The following is a 13838-nucleotide window of genomic DNA, read 5'->3' on the forward strand; positions in this document are numbered from 1 at the left end:
TATCCATTCCCAATTACAGTATTTATCAGACCATGTATCTAATTGCGTTACATGTTAGAACAATTATCAATAAACAATTTCAACTGATAATGCCTTTAGGGAAAATTATGTTTACGAAGGTAAGTTTCAAAATAAGTATTCATGTACCAGAGTAATTGATGTACATGCCATACATCATTCCATTCACCGTCTTAATGAAGCAGGTTTAGCTGCATCTTGCCTGTTTTGCAGTGAGCAGATTGTTGCATGTACAGCTAAAGGAAAAATATACAGGTGAGGCAAAGAAGAGTCTGTTTCTCAAAAACTACTATACAGTGTGATCTAAAAGTTTGGAATAAAGTATTCTGGCCCTAATCGGAAACCAATACTGCAATGTTGCATTAATCCAGACAGGGCTACATAACTTAGCATGCTTTATATACATCTCTTATCGTTTCTACCATCTGAGTATGCATATGAAAATACTTTGCGAAAACCACCTTGATACAACAAAATCTTTCCTCTGGCAAGGAGGCACGTTCCGAGCCCTTCATTCTGACACATAGAGAGTTGTTTTGATTTATATACTAGTAGTGCACATATCATACATTATGCAGCGCATATAGCAATATTTACTTGTGGGAGTCGGGGAACTGAATAACACAGGGCATGACTATGTCTCTGGTCTCATACTTTGATGGTAGCAAAGAATGAGCAATGATTTCAGAGTAGTAAATCTTGTAATGTCAGCATTACAGCTGACTATCGCACCGGCTCAAAATGTAGATGACAATAGCACCATATTAATGACATAAAACATCAAGACAAAACTTACAATCAACCCTTGGTCTTAACTGTAAAACAACAAAGTTCAGCTATTCGTCAATCATGTTCCAAAATCAGAAGACTTTTTTGATCATTATTCTTTACAAAAACAAAAATAAAAATCCAAATGCATATGAAAGAAATAATACTGCATTTGAGATTTTGTGTAATGCTGACAAGAGAGGGCGAAGAAATAATTTAAACAAAAATATCGGCAAATCTTTTTTTGTCACGGAACCTTGTGTCATCCACATCCGCACGGATCGCCGCACTGCTTCCTGTTCTGCCACCTCGTGCGCAAGTCCTCGGCGGAGAGTTCCGCCGAGACGTACATCGACGCGGAGCAGGCATTGTCGCAGTGCCACCGTGGGTCGTCGTGGTAACTCGGCTGGACGGCTGCCAGCCAGATGCCAAGGGAGACGTCCTCACCCTGAAACCTGTGCAGGTGTCTAGGAGAGAAGGGGACATTGAAACTAATCTAAATGTTTGACCAACACCTGAATACTGTGCACATAAAAAAAAATAATAATAATAAATGAAGAATGATAATAAAATGATAATAAATAAATAAAATGAAAACATATTTTCTCTTCAATTTTGGAAAGATATTGCTATCTGGCCTGTCTACAGTGGGCAGTGCATCAAGCGTACCCTTCTTTACACAGAATAGAGATGGAGGGCTCAGAGTCTGAAAGATATTCATCTTACCAACAGCCCTTTCACAAAACAACAACAACTTGGCAAGAATAGCTAGTCTCCATGGCAATGTGGACTGGCAAAATCACTGCAAAGGATCAAAGGTCATATCTCCCTCCTAATGAATCATAGGATATCAAAGCAATCAAACGTTTCAGTCTCGGTAATGACCCCCCCGACCCCCGACCCGCAGCCAATGTGTCCAGACACAATTGTGTAGACCGATATCAACATAAGACTGACTGAAAATATCACATCTCTCACATTCTGTCATGGAGAATTTCTAATTGTCCATTCAGAGTGGTAATAATATTACACAAATTCATATTGAGTCATTAGTCTGAGTAAAACCATTCCAAGGCATATTACGAAGGAGGAGAAGGGGGAAAAAATACACCAATGCTACAGGCAATTGAAATGTTGTTTCGGCTATGTACTGTATGCTTTTGTGAAAAGGAATGTTTTTAGGGTAGCTGTGAAAGAACCAAATGTTTCCAAAGAATGGATATGGCTGGTACAAATGCAACTGGGAAAAAATGAAAGCATACCTGGAGTTGCTGGCAATCCACCTGACTAGGTCCATGCTCATCAGACTGCCCGACCCACAGGCAAAGGAGGGGTACACTGGGGATTGGTAGTCGTGCTCCGCCCACTTCCCATGGTGCTCCACAGTCCAGCCAGTGCGGAACTGACCCCACCACAGTTTGGGTTCAGGGAACTTGTTCATGGTGAAATGCTAGGATTAAAATATCATCATTTTAAATGGGTGGGATTATTTTCTACTCTTTTCACCGGTACAAGTTTGTCATAAATTGGTTAAATTGATTCATGAAATGCAAACTTCCCACGTTCCTGAATACAAAGTAAACACTCAAAACTTGCCCCGTCATATGATATCAACTTTCAATCAATTTTGCCCAAATCTTGTCAAGTGTATTGTTTTCCTGTACTATGTACTGACAGTGATGCAAGACAACATACGACTCATTTGTTGGGTAAGAAGTTACATTTTAAATTTTGACCCTTAACCCTTGAGGACGAGTCCCGAGTATACTCAAGCAGGTGTCTATTGGAAATGTGTGTTGTAGCAAAATCAGCCCGTCCTCAACGGGTTAATGTTGACCTTTATCTGTTTTAGTACTTTTAGACTTCATATAGATATCTTCGAATTACCACAACCAATACCAGTATATGAAAAATGTCAGTAAAGGTTTTAAAGGACATGAAAACATAAGATGGCATGAGACATCATCCAAACATGGAATATATCTTAATCATTAAAGAAAGAAATTGCTAAGGTGTGTATCTACATACCTGCATAATGTGATCAATGTTCATGAAGACATCGTCATCCGTCTTGATGGCATATTCTATATGGTTTAATTGCACCAGCCTGCATTTACGAAAAACCAAGACATAAGTGACTGTGCATCACAAAACTACTAATAAAAAGTCACATGCCCTGATTTTTATTTTATTTTGTGTGTGTGTGTGAGGACTCAAGCAGGATAAGTGAAATGTGGAAACCTAGTCACTCTTAAGTTTTTCATATTTTCTAAAAGACCATTTCTTCTACATTTTTTAAAGTGTGGGATCATAAAACAAATAGGAAACTTTATTTTTCAGCAGTTTTTCTAAAACACTTTCTTTTTATACAATACTGTGATTAGGTATGTCTTAGAGTCCCCTTTTAATTTCTAAAAAAAAAAAAAAACAAAACAACCTTTACACACTTCAACTCTAAACTTTTGAGTTGGTGTTAGTCATGGATAAAATGGTTCGATAGAGGATGCACACATTCAGCTTCATGAGATAATCTCTTCATTGTTCTTTAATAGTTTTATATCCCATTCCCCCCCCCCCCCCCCCCCCCCCCCCCCCCCCAATTTATTGCATAGAACATGGCTTGGGAAGATAAGCGCGTGAATAGACCCTATACTTCAGAGCCTCTTTTCCTCAGTAAACACTTTTCCAAAGTGTGTACTTTCTTTCCAATATTTAGATAGGTTAGGAGAGTCCATATGAATTGAGTTATACATCATTTTAAAGCTTAGAGTCTGCTCGTTAAGAATCTTCCCTTACCTAAAAATCCATATCTGGCGACTTTTTGTTGGTTTTGTGATGCAGGGTCAGAGTTAAAGATTAAAATTAACATTGATAAGCGCTGTGTAACAATCCACAGTAATCTATTAGGGGGCCTATGGAACTTGTTCATAGCTATAAATTGACTTCATGGACCAACTCTTTCCAAAATCCACTTGGAAATATTAACATTGCTCCTACTGATAAATATCACAAATATATTATCAAGAAACGAGGTGGAAGTCTGGCTCTTAAAGAATATTCTATCTTTGTGTTGCCTCTGATTAGTTTGTTTTTGTAAATACAGAAAATACTTGCAAAGCCAAATGCATTAAAGTCTTTTAAAAAAAAAAAAAAAAACCTTGTTGCAAGAAAGTTGTAGAATAAAAGGAGTAGATATGACATGCCCACAGGTCAATGTGTTAGATAAAAAATTGACATTAAAATGGTCAAATGTTCTCAATATCTGTTATATTTTTTTTTAACTTAAATTTTCACTGTGCTACTGACTTTAAATTCCTGCCTTTATTTAGAATAATTTTCTCTTGAAGATAGAGAATCTGTTGACAATTGATCAAATAACAATAAAATGTGCTGTTTCAATATCACAATTATACATTCATTTCAGCATTCTGATAACAAAATCAATCCTTCTTGCCTCAGCATACAGATGAAGAACTTACCACTCGTAGAATTGCAGCATTTTGGAAGGGATGTTCCTGTATGTGTCTACGACATTCAGGAGAAGTAAGTCACCGTAGGTGGCGGCCTCTAACTCGAGGGCCTTTGTCTCATTAGCCACCTTCACTCGCCATTTTGATGACTGTTCATCACTGACATTCATCCAGCCAGTTAACTTGGTGGGCTCTGTATTTGACAAAAGATATTACCGAACTCATTCTTTACCAAACATCTGATTCTGCTCATCCCTTGAAAGGCTATACAATATGACATTGTTATAAAATGCACATCTTCCATTCCTTCGTTTCCTAAAGTATTCATCTAATCATGTTTTGGAAGACCTATAATGTAATCTATGCAGTATCCTAGAGGCATTATTTACCATTTGCAGATGAAACAAAAATCCAGCTTTAGTGCTTCAAAATAGTTCTAAAATGTGAGTCAGGAAGAGAAACAACCAATGTAAAAATTTTAATCTGTATAATCAATGTTAAGTATTGTTATATATACACAAAATGTTAACAATTTAGTTATAATAAAAATGTTTCTAGACTAAACCATCTACAGTTATGGTTTAGTAAGAAAAATAGTGATATCTCCTTATATTTTAGACTTCATTGCAAAATGTTTACCTATGGAAGGATGTTTTGTGATACTACTGACCTACACATATGCATCAAATGTGATATCTCAAACATTTTTTAAATCACTGCTCCCAATGGTAAACAGTACCTTTAATTTTATGAATAACATTTACATTGTTCTTCAAATCACTTGAAACATTTGTCAATAAAGTGACTAGTACATTGATCAGTTTGATAATATAATTCAAAATTCACAAATATTTTCCCCTTGAGGACCTAACAACAAGAAAGTCATTTTACTGGCTTCTGTGATATGTGTTTCCATCCAGTTTGCACCTGTTAATTGAGGGTATCGCCAATACGTAGGTGCCGTGCGCAGAGCAGCGTTTTAGATGCATCATGGGATAGCTCAAGAGACAAACTTGCCCTGGTTTTGGCTGCACATGCACTTACATCACGCTCTGTCTTTATCCAGAGGTATTTTTTGTTGAAGATTTCTTCGCTTTCGATCATGTGACCAGCACATTGAAGCCTTGCAGTAGTGAACCATGACTCTAGTGACCGCAAATCAGTAAAGCTTAGACACTTTCAACTCTTTTAAGCTGAATTAAAGCCAAGAAAAAAAGGGCTAACAACGGAAAAGCAGACAAAGAACTCCATTAAATCGTATGGGAACTGCCACTCGCGTGAGACAACCAGAAGTGAACAAGGGACCGAGGAATCCCACAGTGCATCTGTGACAGAACTCTTCAGCGTGCGCAGAAGTTTTCTGCGCATTGGCGATACTGAGAATTACTTGGGATGGGCTTCAGGTATGCTTCCTGGTTGTCAGAAACGACCTTTGTTATAACGGTATGACTAAACTTAAATTACATTTCAATGACTATTCAATATATTACAGTTTTAGCCATAGATCAGTGCCCTCTAGCATTGACCTTGATGGATTTTGCAATAATCACATCTTGTATTTTCAAAATAAGAGCATTATTGTCCCATCTTTTTTCACTTTTTTTTCTTTTTCACTTACCATGAATATTATAGATGAAGTTTCCTGAAACAAGAGCTGCCATGCCCCGGTCCAGTTTCTCAACCTTTTCGGGAAAGTCTGAGTTATCCTCACTGTACCTGCTATACTGGATGGCAGAAAGTACAACAAAATGTTACTTGAAACATTCATTCATTTTTTATTGGTTTATTTTTTTTCAACAAAGGAACTGGTTTTTCTCTGTGAGAATCCTGAAGTGGGTAGGATGCTGATTGAAATGAAAAAAGAGATGAAAAAAAAGGTACAATGTGCATCTTTATTTATGATAAAGTCTCAAAGCATCCCTTTGAAATGTACATCCATGGCCTTATAGATATTTTAAAGGGATGGTAAAGTTTCGGTCGAGATGGGGCTACAGATTTCCAAAGGGTTTTTTATGATTATTATTTGAGACAATGAGAAACCTCTCCTGAAATATAATATAGGATACAATTCTAAGAGGAATTTTTTAAAGTTTATTTGATGAAAATTGGCTTTGAAATGGGTAAGATATCCTAAACAGAGCAATCCTAATAAAAGGTGGGACCCACCTTTTATTAGGATCGCTTTGTTTTACTTTGTTTTTGAATATCTCAGCCATTTCAAAACCAATTTTCATCAATTGAACTTTTAATTCCTCTTAGAATTGTATGCTCTTTAACATTTCATAAAGTGGTTTCTAAGTACCTTGAAAAAAGTTAAAGGCTGAATCCTTACCTCAACCAATACTATACCATCCATTTAGGAAAAACATTAGTGTGAGGAAGCATAACAATCCAGTGTTTTCATTGCACAACTTAATTGTTAATAGAAAAGATTTGGAAATGTACTAAATGCCAGTGATTCAGCATCTGATACTCTCAAACGTTTTTTGAACAGATTTATTTAATTCATCTATCTTGTAAACAAAAATGGCTTTTTCATAACATCAACAACCAAAAAAAACCTTAAATCAGCTCCATTTCAAGAAAAACTAGACGTCGCCTTGCTGAAATACCTGTTGAATGTCGATAACTCCACCACCATTGTTTGTTGCGCCCTCGTCTAGGTATAGGGTAGTGGATGGGTCATCTTTATTGAAGCTGTTGACCACTATTGTTCCCTCAAAGCCCTATAGACAAGATGAAAAATTAAAACAAAAATATATATTTAGCCATAGCTCAGTTGACCTTTGACCTCTGAAGCTGAGAGATTCTGTCCCCCAAATCTAAATCAGCCCATCTACACCTGATGTAGCACATCCAGGCCAGACACCGAGACAATCTATGGGACGGTTTTTGTTTACGTCACAAATATGACATCTGGGATGGACAAACTGAAGGACAGACCTTGCAAAAACACAAGCATCCTTTGGGGAAGAGCATTTAAAGAACGTAAATAATGACTCGCCTGATGTATAAGGTTGAAAGCATCTCCTTTTCATATCTAACTAACTTCCCATCACTCAGCTATACCTCATGTATGTTTAACAAATTTCTGCATTCCAATTCTCCTCTCTTTGCTCTGAATTTAGAGAAAGTTTTGCTACATAATGAGAGAATGATGGCGTGCATATATATATCTATTGCAATTGGTCACTAAAGCAATTAAGAACAAGAGAATTTTTACCATTGTGTGCATTCAACTGGGATGGAATTAAAAATCAAAACAATAACAAAACACAACAAAACACACAAACAAAAACAAAGGCAGCTTCTTACTTTTGGAAGGAGGTATGGCTCTACTGCTCTAAATCTGTATCCCTCAATGAAGACACCTGGCTGCTCAGGACTGAAGCGTGCCCCAACAACTTTCTCCTACAAAGGAAATATCAACAATCAAACATCCAGAAATGACACACGATACTCAAGGCAATTCAATTCAGTTCACAATGAAATGCCAAATACAAATACAACTTGATGGTGACAACAATAATACTTCTTGGACAAAGAGTACCACTAATGTTGATGGTAATACTAATATTAACATATTACTAATATTACATAGTGCTCATTACAAAAGTAATGCAATTACCATATTGGACATCCATCACAAAATTACAGAAATTCAAAATGAAACAAAGAAAACTAGTATCGCAACTGTTTGACAAACTGCCCTACATCGAAGTAAATAAGCACTAAATTAATCAGCATTATAGTAGTAGCCCCTCCAGCCCCCCCCCCTTCCCAAAAAAGAACAACAACACAACAATCTTACAGGCAAAATTAAACATGCGCAATTTTCATACTTTCTTGAGTGAGAGCAAAAAGGGCACCTCTCCATAGTACACTTTGTACAGTTCCTATGACTAAATTTCAGGTGAACTCTTGCAGGCCCCTTCATAATTAGAAGAGGTCGTATAAAACCCTGGGGGTCATATTGCAATCTTGTTTGTATTGGCATGTTGACTGACATAGCATCTCTAATATCTAGAATGAACATAATCAAATGATTTCCTTGAGTCTCTGAGTTAGAATTACCCAAAACAGGAAAAGACCTGTGTCAATATTTTGCCAACCAAGAACAGGAAAAGCCTCTTCACAGAACATTGCATGACAGTTAAGGTTATTGCATATCTCCGTCAGTACAGCTGAATATTGATTGCCAGGAAATATCCCCTCTTGCATACACTCTGAAAAGGATGTGTCACATAACCAGGCTCAAATACTCTACTTCTCTACTCCAACAGTAAATCACTACACAGTTCAAAGCATATCATTTTTTTTTTAATTCTTTTTTTCTCTGTCACTCTAATTCTTGCTCAAGACATATTCACTAACAATTTGTCATCATCTATGAATTCCCACAACTGTTCAAATACAACCATGTAAAAGAAGAGTCAAATTAGATGTGAACACCCTATGAAAAAACAACAACAACTAGGAGAGACAGTGATTAACAATGACTTTAAATAAATAACTAATGAATTCCAGTAAGTGTTCAAGTACACACTGTGTAAAAGGAGTATCAGGTAGTCAAAGTGGAAGTGGACAAACTTCATGAAAAAAAAATATGAGAGACAATAATTAACAATGTATTGCAGTAACAAATGGATTGCAATAAATAACAAATTAATTCCAGTAAGTGTTCAAATACAGACTGTGTAGAAGATGTGGTAAAATTAGATGTGGACACTCCCACAAAAAAAAAAAAAAAAATGACAGACAAAAAAAAAAATAAAACAAATGTAAAAACCACACACATCAAGCCTCTGACCTGCCTCCAAGTGTCAAAAAGGGCCACGGTGAGTGGATGCTTGATGCCGTCTGCTGCCGAATCGAACACACCCAGCTTGTGAAGGATGATGGGATAGTGCACCTGGTTGCCATGGGTTACAAATTGAAAGACAGTATTAAAGGGGTGGTAGGTGGGGAGATGTTTTTCATAACAGTAAACCAGCTGCAGAATTCATCCACATGGCCTACCTTTTTCAACAGAAGGTAATCTTATTGTGATGAAACATATTTGGTATCCCGAAGTAAGGTTCTGTTTGAAATGTTGATATTGCAGTGAAATAATCTGTATGGATTCATTGCTTCATAATCAATGAATTCATATTTGAGTTTCAACAGATGCTGTAAAAAAAAAATGATATCATGGCAATACCAGCAGTATTTCTTGACACGTAACAGATATAATAGCAGCATATTAATGAACCACGCATATTGAGATGTATGAGTTTATTTTCGACAACAAAAGGAAAGAACAAATATACTTCTCTCCAGATGTCTGAGCAATTTGTGAACTTTTACTTAAAGAAAAAAAGAAATGCATGATTAAGTTAAAATCATCACTTTCATCCATTTTTACAGCAGTTTCTTAAACATTTTTTTTTCATTTTCCAACTGCCCTTTAAGGATGCAAAGAACCTACTGCAATGCATGATGTCTTGTTTTCTCAGAGGCTGAAATATTGATTGAATACTATTGATAATAGTTTCTAAAGACAGCACGAATACACTTCTGGATTAACAAATACTCATTCAATGCAGTCCACTCATACATATCATACAAGTTAATTGGTCCATGGGGAGGCTACCTTGAAGTCGAAGCCTATTGGTCCAGAACTCAGTCTGTGTATTCCTGTGTCATTCATGACTGTCATGGCAACAATGTCCTTTTGTCTTCCTGGAGTGAAAATGTATAATAAGCACAGAAACAAAGATGTCACCATGATGAATACATTTACTGCTTTCCTCTACGCCAAAAATTCAAATGACTACTTGTAATGGAGCACAGGGCAGTCATATAAAATGGTCCATGGCAAGAGCAATTTTTAAATGAAGCATTTGCCCGAGAATATAAAATATAGGCAATATTTGCAATATGCATGCTGAAATTGAGAGTATGACATTCTTGCAGATCAGAACAATGCAGGATATTTCTATTCAGCCAATAAAAACGTTACACACATTTCTTTTCTTTCTTCTTTTTGAACACTTATGTTTTCAAACGCAAGGTACCATTATAACATTTCTAACAGCAAATAATTGCTCAATAATTGGACTGCGTTCATGCATATCAAATGTCCTTTTCAGTAATCATTAAAAGGGGCTGAAGTAAAAAATTTATAATTTCAGCCATTTGGCCACACAATCGTGGAATAAACTGTGTTCCTAGTGTCACTATATATCACTCAAAATGAAACTACTACTCCTCCTCCTCATCACATGTTACAATGAGAGGTCACAGAAGTGTCAATGGTGATGAAAAGTTCACTGGAGTTTCACTTCATCCTAGTCAATTTTGTCTGTGATGTCAGACAGTTCAATTACAACACATTCACATCAGGAATTGTAATATTTGTGTTCGTGTTTCTCTGTGATAAGTTCTGCTTCAACAACATAAAAGATAGCCTCATGTTATTTTGTTCGAAGAGATAAAGTTAACAAATAACAACTGGAGCAATTACTTCATTTCATAATATGACCTCAAGCATGTCTTTTTCCAGGGGATCAACAACTTTTGATAGATAAATATACATATTATATCTCTGATGGGGACATATAGGGAACAAACTTCTTTGCTTCTGGTTCTCTTTACTGCTTAACCCTTCATCTTTCCTTGCTTATGAACACCTTTAGAAATATTTCCCATAAAATCAGTGCTTCATTAACTGTTGACAGTCCAACTAGAAATGACACTTGCATTATTATCAGTTACAGATACTAACATTTTACTGACCAAAGACTAACACTATGGGTAACATGATCACTTAATTGTCAAACCCACAAATTTTCCCTTTTAATTGATGTCAAAGCTGTTCATTTCTCCAACACAGCCACTAATAACACAGCACCTATCATATGAACATTGGTAATCCTTATTTTTTACAAGACAGTTCTCATTCATGATTATGTGATATATTCATCAAAGTTGTAAAGGAAGAAAGACCAACAGTTTTTAACCCATCTTAATTTTGTGTACATTTGGGCTTGGATATACCCAGAATGTCTTTTAGGGGGAAAAAAATAGGCAATAGTTTCAGGACCAAAACAAACGTATATGGCAACAACAACAAAAAATAATAATAGTAATAAATGAACACATTTTTTTTTTTAAGTATTTGTTGAGAATCCCCAGGGCTTCAATTAGTGGACTTTATACAGCATTAATGCCTCTATCATTCTTACATAATTTTGCTTGATATTGGTGCATTTCACTCACCCGATTTTGTGATGTTGAGAGGGCTGCAGGAATACGGGTCTCGCCGGTAGTCAAGGGGAAGATGACATGAGCGGTTGCCCACCACAAACTTGCTGCATATCCTGCAGTAATGAAAACAATCAAATAAAACAAAACCCTCACTAAAAGACTTCAGTTGGCCTTCAACAAGTTAAGAAAGCCTGAAAATGTGGAATACAAATGTTACTCTAACAGTGATTTCCTAAGAACACATTGCAAATACACTGTATCAAACACACAAACAGATTATGAAAAGAAATACTCAATCATTTCAATCTTTATTTCATACAAGAACATAAACAATTTTTTTCAAGCACAACTTCTAAATCAAAATTTGGGATTGATCATAATCGTTTTTACTGGAAATTGAAATAAATGTCAAATAGGATCTGTTAAAACACAGAATCTGAACAAATGCACACAATAACTTGACTTTCTCACATAGTACATAGAACAACATACTTACGTCCATTCTTCAACGGGAAGATTTCTAGATGAACAAGTTTGTTTTTGTTTGTATTTCACTGGTTCATGCCTCTACAGTTTGATTATCTAATACCTGGGACTCCCAGAATGCAGCACTTGGTGAAGTATGCTCACTCCAGCTTAACTTTTTTTTTTTTTTTTTAAATATAGTTTGTGCTACAGCAGTTTTTCTGCATCACTTTCAGTTCATAGTGCACTGTACGCTGTGACTTGGAGACTAACGCTGCTCTTTCACAATCTGGAACAATTTACAAACTTTATTTAAAAACCATTGTAGTAATAAAAAATTAAGTAATTGGCCTTCCAGGTGCTCTTGGCCAACTAGAGCAAGAGAAATGAATGCAGCCCTCGAATGAAACTGAACTGAAATGCATGAAATGCACAAACTGCGATGTCGCTGCAGTTGGCATTTGAGAAACATCCTAATATTTATGAATACTGCTCTCAAAAGGTATGTAAATAGTGTCTAGCAATTATTATGTCGACTGCATAGAATGATGGTGTAACAGAACACACTTGAGAATCCATGCTTTACAAAACACTGCGCTAGACTTTGAGTTTTGAGGAAAATCATTCACAGAATGTGTCATTTCACTAAGTGGGAACATTATACCTCTTTTTCCATTTTGGATGAGTGCGAATGTATCCCAGCCATGTGTCTCGCACAGCTTTCCTTTGCTCAAAGTGGTCTCTGGCAGATAGTATAGCAAGGAATATGTCACACTTCGTCTGGTGGTTGTGTTTACCTTTGAAATAAGGACAGAGAAGGGCAATGATTATAAATTGATATTACAAAAAACGAATAGACCTAAACTATACAACATGCAAATTTTTCAGATTTGCGATAACTGCAAACACGGCTAGCAACTCTTTTGTACTGTCCACTGCTGTTTGTATAATTATTCTTACATCTTGCATGCCAAAGCTGATGCTGACATCAGTTATGAATAAGGCAAATCAAAATGGAAAATCTACACGAAACTAATATGAATAATCACAATATTTGTTGCTGCAAAACTCGATCATGACAAGAAGGGGAAATAAATATTATCATGATCATACATATTCATTTGTGACAGAACACTGGTTGACGTAATGTCACATAACAGATATCATATTTTGTTGATAAGTTTTTGGTACTACTGACTGGAGAATTTCACTTATAAGGCAGATATTGTAGTTATACGAATGTGATGAACAAGTAACTTTACATTTAAAACTTAATTTTTACGTATCACTCTTTGTCAATACGAACCGAGTATAAATAAAGATTCGCATAACATTTCTTTATGTCACTCACACTGTCACAGGAAAAAGTTAACGGACAACAGCACATATTGCATAGTAGTAGGAATAAATTTTACAGCTTAACAACTGATGGACTCTTGAATGAAAGACGTTGCTTGGGAAACAAATCAACTAGAGTCTAACTATATACACCAGCTTAGGAAAGCTGTTGAACAACACACCAAAAATTACATGTAGGACTGAGCTATTTGCTGACGTGGACTTGACTCAGCACTGCTCAAATTTACCTGGATTTCCACTTCGACTTCGCCGTCGATTATACATACTCTCCTCGTTGACCACAATTACGGCCAGTGCAACACCAATGGCAACTAAAACAGACGGCCAACCCGCCATTTTCAGCTCATTTGTAGCACGATCACGTTCCGCTGAGTGTCATGGGCGCAGACATTTTTCCTGACGAGGCACTTTCCCCGGGCGGTTGATGGGATCGTCCGGTTGTGATCACCTGACACTTGCAGCTGTTTCTGTTTCGCAACAACAACCACATCGGTCTTGTTATGACAGGAA

The 13838-nt window shown here is 36.4% G+C and overlaps 1 protein-coding gene across 1 annotated transcript; it reads right to left on the reverse strand.

Moving 5' to 3' along the window:
- Positions 1-1043: 1043 nt before the first annotated feature.
- On the reverse strand, positions 1044-13724 carry LOC139728987 (UDP-GalNAc:beta-1,3-N-acetylgalactosaminyltransferase 2-like). Its single transcript, XM_071639914.1, has 12 exons — positions 13556-13724; positions 12634-12766; positions 11517-11617; positions 9889-9977; positions 9067-9168; positions 7572-7667; positions 6869-6982; positions 5875-5980; positions 4266-4449; positions 2815-2893; positions 2049-2236; positions 1044-1253 (listed from the first exon to the last, which is right to left on the reverse strand). The coding sequence occupies exons 1-12, from the start codon at positions 13662-13664 to the stop codon at positions 1049-1051; spliced, it is 1506 nt and encodes a 501-aa protein (XP_071496015.1). The 5' UTR covers positions 13665-13724; the 3' UTR covers positions 1044-1048.
- Positions 13725-13838: the final 114 nt, after the last annotated feature.

This window comes from Diadema antillarum, unplaced genomic scaffold (genome assembly GCF_040938485.1).
Source record: "Diadema antillarum isolate AM-2024a unplaced genomic scaffold, OU_Dant_1.0 seq00000209_RagTag, whole genome shotgun sequence".
Lineage (NCBI taxonomy): Eukaryota > Metazoa > Echinodermata > Echinoidea > Diadematoida > Diadematidae > Diadema > Diadema antillarum.

Bases quoted from the DNA above. Each gene is read 5' to 3' on its own strand.
- LOC139728987 (XM_071639914.1), bottom strand. From the start codon at position 13,664: ATGGCGGGTTGGCCGTCTGTTTTAGTTGCCATTGGTGTTGCACTGGCC. The intron at 4,450-5,874 runs GTAAGTGAAAAA...TGTCAAATACAG, and splicing joins CTTCATCTATAATATTCATG to AGCCCACCAAGTTAACTGGC. The intron at 1,254-2,048 runs GTATGCTTTCAT...CTTCTCTCCTAG, and splicing joins TGGATTGCCAGCAACTCCAG to ACACCTGCACAGGTTTCAGG.